We start from the raw sequence: 7,971 nt of genomic DNA on the forward strand, positions 1-7,971 counted from the left end.
CCATTAAAAAAAAACCCTGACTCACCAGCTGCTGCCTGGCAGAGGGTTGATCCCCGCTGCCCCCCACTGCCCCACACTGCATGGGAGGCTGTACCATGAGCCCTTCCACCCTCCCTGCTCCTCTAGCCCCCCACCCCATGGCTGCCCTGCCCACCCGAATCTACTGCACAGTAGTAACAAGCCACTGCGCAGTCAGTATCACCTAAAAGCTGGTCAGCAATGCTACTGAGCAGTAACTCCAGTTACTGAGCAGTTATTTAGTACTTGTGTATACAAATACTAAATGACTGTGCAGTGTCTCGTGTAGATGCAGCCAGTATGTACCTACTGTGTGGATTTAAGCTTCTATGTGCAATTTTATAACTCAAATATGGCTGCACTGGGCCTGTGAATGAGCAGCAGAAAGTGAAACCATGCCTTGCAGTCTATGATCTGCACTGGGGCTGGAAACTATGAGGGTTTGCTAAATGTTACTATAATTGATTCTCCTGAATGGTCTCCCTTCCCTTCCTGTACTCACTGAATAATGGGAAGTGAGATATTTTAAAAATAGTATCTTTTCCATGCAGGCAGAATGGGGCACTTTTATCATTGTGCTTTCCTTGGGCAGGTTTTGTGTTAATTTTGAAGTCTTACCTCTAGCCAGGCTTCCTTTCAGGAGTGAAGAAGCAAGCCTGTTGCTTCCAACTGATTTATGCCCACCCTTTTACTCCCCCTGCAATTCTACTACTTTCTCCTTTGCTATACTAAGAGAAAAAATAACACATTTTAATTAATAGAAAAGTCTGCAAAAGACCTAAAGGGCGACCTGTGATTCCCTTCCTCTCACAAGATCAAAGGAGGACATTCTCCAAAGAAAGGAGCCACAGAAAAACAAAGAGTTTTGCTACTAATTGTTTCACAAGACTGCTTTTAGACAGCTCGGTGTTGACATCTCCCATTGACAGATGGCAAACGAAAGAAGAGAGCAGTTATAGGGCAGGTCTGACTCAGAGTGCCCCACTTGTGCCCTCAAAGAGACACTTGTTTTGTTAAGACTTTGACCCTAGGAGACTTGTCAGAGTCACAGAACGAAGCATGTCACAGAACCAGAGATAAAAGGAGTGAGGACATGGGGCAGATCCAAAGGGGGTGCAGTGGCAAGGCTGCACCCCACTTTCCGACCATGCTGGAGGTGCAGCAGCCAGGGATTTAAGTCTCAATATGCATTTCCTCTCTTCCCCTCTGTGCTCAAAGGTGTGTCCCTTCCTCTCCCCCACCCCCATCCTCTCCCCTGCCTGCTGCTGGGCTGAGGGGGGTGAGGAGGAGCTCCCACCTGCTCCAGCTGGGTTGCATGGGGCTGTACTCAGCCCCAAATTGCAACAGTGGTGGCAGTAGGCAGGTGCCTTCCCTCTTTTTGCCTGCTCCCCCTGGGTATTCCCTGCCAGCCCAAGAACATGGCCCCTGGTCACTACCACTGCTGCCCCAGTGCCCAATGAATGCAGCCCCCAAGCCACTTAGCTGGAGTGGGCAGGAGCTTGTCTCACTCCCAGGACAGCACCTGGCAGCAGCAGGCAGGAGAGAGGGAATGCATTCATCACATGCATTCATCTAGTCAAAGCAGAAAGAATCCTTGGTAAATGGGATTGTTGAATTAATCAGTTAGCTGCATAAGCTCACGGGGCTCATTAAATGCTCTGGATTTTCAGGGGAATGTCCCTCTGCTGTTATAATTATTCCCTAGGTCACCACTTTGTCTAGTTACACCTTATGTTTTATCTTCTCTAAGCCATAGGATATGCACTAGCCAATCAGCCCTTGCTCACTCCCTTTCTAATACCTATTGGCAGAAGTGTATTCAGCCACATTTCTTTAAACTCAGCAAATGTCCTCTGAGTAAGAACAGAGATCTCATTATCTTTACAGGGTGGAGCAGCAATGTTCCATGAATCACAGATAAACCAGGGAAAATAGGTACAGTCCTGGCAAGCATAAAGTGAAGCAACTACAAATAAACAGGATGCCAAAAAGCAGAAGTCTCAAGGGGAAAGACGAGGGGGGAAAAACAACCACCAACCAGTAATGTTACATGGCTTCCAGGCAATACATAAGGATAATGCTTCCATATGGAGCACTATATGGCAGGGGCTCATCAGAGCTAAATAGCAACTTGAAGAGTGTAGATTCTCTTTCATTCTCTAGAAAGCACTGTATTTCACTGTATAAGGAAGGTAAGGCTTTGTTCTTCCAAAGTACCTTCAACCTAGTGATCTTAAAGCCCTTTATATTGCTTCATCAAAGCATCATAGAAGCCCTGGAAATAGCTATGTATTACATTACCCTGTTTACAAGTGAGAAAATAGAATCAGAGAATGCTCTGAGAGTGTACTTTTTAGCATATATAAGTATGAAGAGTATACCTACCCACTTAATTGGCTTGCACAGTAACTAGAGCTGTGCATGCAGCCACACTACAAGCAACCAGTCAGATGTCTACTAAAAAAGGATTGAGAACTAGTATCCACTAGCTTTTTTCAGAGAAGCCAAGTGAAAGCACTGCCCAGAAACAGAACTAGCAGGCAAAGAAAATAAATTACACAAGTTGTAACACTCTCCCCCACCCCGCTGCTAGAAATCATGCCATGGCTCTTAAACTCCATAGCAGGCACTTCTGCCCTGGCAGGAAGAGACCCTGTATGATTCCTGAAAGGAAGAGGAACATTTTGATTGGAAAAATCACCTTGTTGTCTCTACAAGGGACAGAAAAAACAAAAAACAAAGCTCCTTCACTACTAAGGAGTGACTCGCCAGATCCAAACCAGCCACCTCTTAGTAACCAGAGGCTGGGAAGATTCTGTTGCTAGCACATCAGCTTGTCTGATGCCAGTTTGCCCAGGGACAAATGCTTACCCAAAACCAGGCCCCTACTCCAGGGAACAAGGTAACAAGCTGATCAAAAAGTGTTTCCATGGAACAGTGTCCCAACAAAAAAACAACAACAGAAAGCAACTGCTGTTTCGCTGCAATGGAAAGGTTTTGTAGGACTGTATTGGTTTCAGTCAGATTTGATTGAGCAAGGCAAAGAAAGGCATTACAGAAAGCCCAGTCTCCAGCACCTGCACTGCAGCAAATTCTAGTTCTATACAAATGGTGGAATTGTATAAATTGTATTGCATTTAATCAGTGATAAAACCAGGTGGAAAAAAAACCAAACCTCTAGCTACATCCTCAACCAGCCCAGCCCCTGATTATTAGGGGTAAGGATTTGCTACCCCTTATGCACTCTGAGTTATCCCATGACCGCTCCATCAAATCAGAGGGTTGGCTTGTGCGGTCAGAAACTACCATCACCATGGCATTTCTGAGATGCACAAGGCATATATGATCCTATTATCACAGTATCAAAGAACCTCACAATCTATTTATGCGCCTGAGGCCTCCAGTAAAGCAGGACAGGGCTATTACCCCCATTTTTCAGATGGAGAGCTGAGACTCAGGGAGCTTTTAGGTTTCAGAGGAAGTCTGTGGCACAGCAGAAATGGGAGCTAGATTTTTCTGAGCTGTAAGTTGGTGCCCAAGCCGTTCAGAAATCCTTTCACTCCAGTTACGCTCCTTCTGAAGTCAGTGGGAATAACAGAGCCAAACACCTCTCAAGATCTGGCTCCTAACAGCAACCATATGATAACCTACCTGATATCCCACAACATTAAAACTAGCGTCACTGCTGGAGTTCTGCTACATGTCTGCTTCACAGGACCTGGTTTGAAGGGAGTACATGCGACTCTCACGTTATGAGGAGCTCCATGAAAATAGTCACTTGGAGCTGGGTGGGTGATGCCATCTCTGGGGCTCTTGGCAGTGCCTGGAGGGATCTTCCAGTTATCTCCAAATAATAGACCCATAGCGTGGCTCCCTTTCAGTACAGCTTTGGCAAACTGTCCACTTACTCATGGTCATAAGAAATATGTTTATCAAGGAAAGCACTGATATGATAGAAAAAGGAAGAGGCGCTGCCAAAATACACTCTCTGAAATAACGCAGAACTCCCCAGATACTTGGGGTCTGCTCCTTCCCAGAGGAATGGAGCTGAAACGACGGAGCTACAATGGAAAATTATTCTTTCTGACGTCAAGCCTTATCTGAAGGCTGAGTTCATCACCTCACTGGGGGGCTAGTGATGGTGACGGGGCTTGGTTCCAGGCGGTCTTGCAAAGACTGCAGCCTTCATCCACTTCAGAAGGTTTATTTTGGCCTCTGCTTTTCCTTTAGAGAAAACAAAACCTCATTCCTGGTTTGTGTCACTCTCCAAAGGCTTTCCAAACAATGCCTCTTGAGCACATTTAAAACAAAAATGGTTTCTATAGCCTGTTGCTAGGTGTTGCTTTTTTTTTTTTTAATCCCACAGCTCAGGAAATCTAGCTCCCATTCCTCTGAAACCTAAGAGCTTCCTGTGTCTCAGCTCCCCAGCTGGAAAATGGGGGCAATAGCCCTGCCCTGCTCCCCTGGAGGTCTCAGGCGCATAAATAGATTGTGAGGTTCTTTGATACTGTGATAATAGGACCATATAAGCCCCATGCATCACAGAAATGCCATGGTGATGAGTAGTTTCTGACTGCACAAGCCAACCCTCTGATCTGATGGAGTTGTCATGGGATAATGTATAACTCAGAGTGTGTATGGGTAGCAAAACCTTACCCCTAATGATCAGGGGCCAGGGTGGTCTGAGGATGTAGCTAGAGCTTTTTTTTTTTTCACCTGGTTTTATCACAGATTAAATACAGGATGTTGCCTAATTTATTTCCTTTTGGGTGGCCTTTCTGGAAGGTGTAGCTAGAGCTTTTTTTTTTTTTCACCTGGTTTTATCACAGATTAAATACAGGATGTTGCCTAATTTATTTCCTTTTGGGTGGCCTTTCTGGAAGGACTAAGTGACCTCCAGGATGATTTGGGATCCTAAATAGTCCTTTTCAAAAGTGAATTAAATACATCTAGTGCTGAAACCTCATTACTATTCTCTTATTTTGCTGATCCAGAACTATGGTCATACATGAGTTCTTATTAACCAAAGACAGATCCTATGTTAGACTCATTACCACTGAACTGACTGTCTTGGATCTGGCTTTTGCTTGCAATGGTCTCAGAGAAGAGGTTAGATATTTCTTCCATACCCCAGTAAGAATTGCAGTCTAAATTTTGGGAGTGGACATACGGACTGGAAAATATCACAAGCAACTAGCTAAGATTTCATATTTCAGTACCTCATTTGTGAGCATAACTGCAGTAATCTAAATATAAATCAGGCCTGTGGTTGCAACTAAATGCTTTGTGCCAGATCCTGAACCTCGTATTTTTAGGAGCACTTCACTGCATAAAGCAGCTTATTGAAGTCAATGGAACTGTTAGCAGGGCAAGATAAACCCAGTCCAAGTAAATAGGCAGGATCTCACCTTGTTTGGCCACACGTGGCTTCAGTGAGTGCAAGGTGTCTCCAGCGGGACCTACAGGGTCTGGCATGAAATTCATGTCCATCATATCCCTATTATAACTCCATTTTCCTTCTCTCTCCCCCACATCATCCTTGGCTAGACACCTTGCTTGATAGAACTGTTATTTGACAGCCGTTTTATCTCATCTACAGGCTCTTAAAACCTTAAGCTGTTTATTTGGTTTATTAAAGTCCCCATGACATTCCAGGGAAATATAACAGCACTGGCAGTTTTATGCGGTTTATCTGACTGGTCCAAATGAAAGACCCAACCCTGCTTCTACTGAAGTCTGCGGGACCTCCAGTAACGATTTCAAGGGATCAGGACCAACCTTGTGCAGAAGGAAGGCCTCATAAAACATCAAAACAGCAGCAGCCTGTTGGCTTTACATGACTCACTGCAATAACAGTGCTGGAAAAAGAAAACCTTGGCTTCCACTGTATGCTCAGGGCTGGAATTCAGAAGCTACCTTCACCCTCCAGTTGTGAGGGAGGCTGGGGATCCTTTCTGATCACTCAAGGGCCATTTTGTTTCCTCTGTCCCTGCAGTCAGCAGACAATATTAAGTCAGAAGCGAAGGGTTCTGCTGCTGCAGTGGAAAGTTTGTCCGAGCGGTCTCCATGAAAAGACAAGGCATTGTTGATCCTGGCCAACATCACATCTGCTCAGTGAAATTAAATCCTAGTTTGTCTGTTATACTGGGACTGAATTTTGGCTCAGAGCAAGAAAGCAGGCTTCTCTGGAGTTATCCACAATGGAGGGGCCTGGCCCCACATCTAAAAGAGCAGCAAAACTTGAACTTTTTGGTAGGTTTTGAGTGTTTAAATATCAGGAGGAAATAGGAGGGAATCCAGGGAAAATGCATCATTCTTGCATAAACATTTATAGCACTGGAATAATGACATTTAAAGGAGAAGTTCTGCTTCATATTCATAGCTTTACAAATAATGATGCCACATACATTTTAGGGCCATTCGGCCTCCGTCCTGGTCACTTCCTTTGTGCCAATGTTTCTTCTTAAGGCTGTAATGTTGTTTCCATTGGTATTAAAGTTGTTGCCAGGGTCTTCAACAGGTGCAGAAGCAGGGCACTATGAAAAGAGGATGTGTAACTGTGATTAAGGTCTGAATGCCTTAGTTAGGCACCATATGTTCCTGTTTCTTGCTCAAGTTTGAATTAAGATCTTGTCTGAATAAAGGCATTTTCTGCACCTGTTTAAGTCAAAAGATGGTCAGTTTTTGTCCTGCCAAAGAGCAACATAAATTATTTCCACCACCAGACACCAGAACCAGCCTATATTCTTAAATTGTAAATGTACTGGCAATGCAGAGCGCACATAGCCAAGTAACATGCACTAAATAGTTGAAGGGGGTTACTCATTGTTTAAACTACTGGACTACAGCATTTTTAAGCCATAAAATACCACACTAAGCCTGTTGAAATGTTTGCAGCTCAAGTTCTTAAAGCCCCAATTTTTCTTCCAAGTTCTGAAACTACTTTCTTGGAAAAAGTTAGGATTTATCTCGTTTACAAAGCTTCTACAGAAGTGACAGACCCACTACAGAAAGGGGAAGCTTCACTCTGCAGCTTAATAGTACGCAGGGAGTTTTTTAATGAACTATTCTCTGAATCATAAGAAAGAAATGATAGGGTCAGATCCTAACTGGGAATATAGCCCTGAATTTTTAAAAGATGGCCAGTCAAATGGTCTCTGCTTCAATATGCCAAAGATTGTATAATAAAACGGGTATTTAATACTTTAAGTATTATATATAATGGTTACTATTAAGCAGAAGTTTTCAGCCATATAGGCATCAAAGAAGTACACACAGGGCATGTCTAAAAATGCATTTATGCTGACTTAAATTTACTACGCAGTAAGTTACTCCATAGTAAGCAGGAATAGGCTGGTGTCTACATGTGTAGGTGTTAAAGCACATTAATGCTGCGTGTGGACTGATTTGGGACTAAAGTTAATCCCAAACCAGTTAACACTCACAGCAGTACTGCCCGGTAAGGTATCTACACATACATTGCTATGCAGTAACAAATTAGGTGTAAATTTGATACCTGCATGATGCAGGTCTCATCCCATCTGGAAAGCAAGCCTTATGTGCCAAAGTATGAGCACAAGTCAGACTAGTGCCTAACAGTCTTCAGTATTTGCCTACAAATATTCAAGTGTAAAGCTGAGGCTGTCTGGGTCCCTTTTGCCTTTAAGATACTGAAGAGGCAAACTCGAGCTTTAATTTTTAAGGCATCCTCTTTGCGGATATCTGGACCCAGGAGATACCTGGACTCATTGCAGAGCTCACAGCCAAGTATCACCCAAGCTGGAGATAGAAAAATTAAGGAAAGGAGGGGCAGCTCTGCATCTTACATTAGCATATAAAGAGGGTGCAGGTCCCAGCTTCAGAAACCACCTGAAGTGACTGCATCATGGTTACTCAGCTGACTGGGTCTTAATCACCACCCAATGGGTCTCAGGCCCTAGGCTTTTTCCTTCC

At 44.0% G+C, this 7,971-nt stretch overlaps 1 protein-coding gene across 2 annotated transcripts in view; it reads right to left on the bottom strand.

Moving 5' to 3' along the window:
- PTGIS (prostaglandin I2 synthase) overlaps positions 1-3,701 on the bottom strand; it is a 53,670-nt gene extending 49,969 nt beyond the window's left edge. The window contains exon 1 of one of the 2 annotated variants that reach the window (XM_025197350.1): positions 3,670-3,701. In XM_025197350.1, the coding sequence (XP_025053135.1) occupies positions 3,670-3,686 (17 nt within the window). In that variant the 5' untranslated portion in view covers positions 3,687-3,701. Of the gene's footprint in view, positions 1-2,403; positions 2,485-3,669 lie in introns of those variants that run through there. The other variant, XM_025197349.1, reaches the window with a different exon arrangement.
- Positions 3,702-7,971: the final 4,270 nt, after the last annotated feature.

This window comes from Alligator sinensis, unplaced genomic scaffold (assembly GCF_000455745.1).
Source record: "Alligator sinensis unplaced genomic scaffold, ASM45574v1 scaffold115_1, whole genome shotgun sequence".
In the NCBI taxonomy this organism is placed as follows: Eukaryota; Metazoa; Chordata; order Crocodylia; family Alligatoridae; genus Alligator; species Alligator sinensis.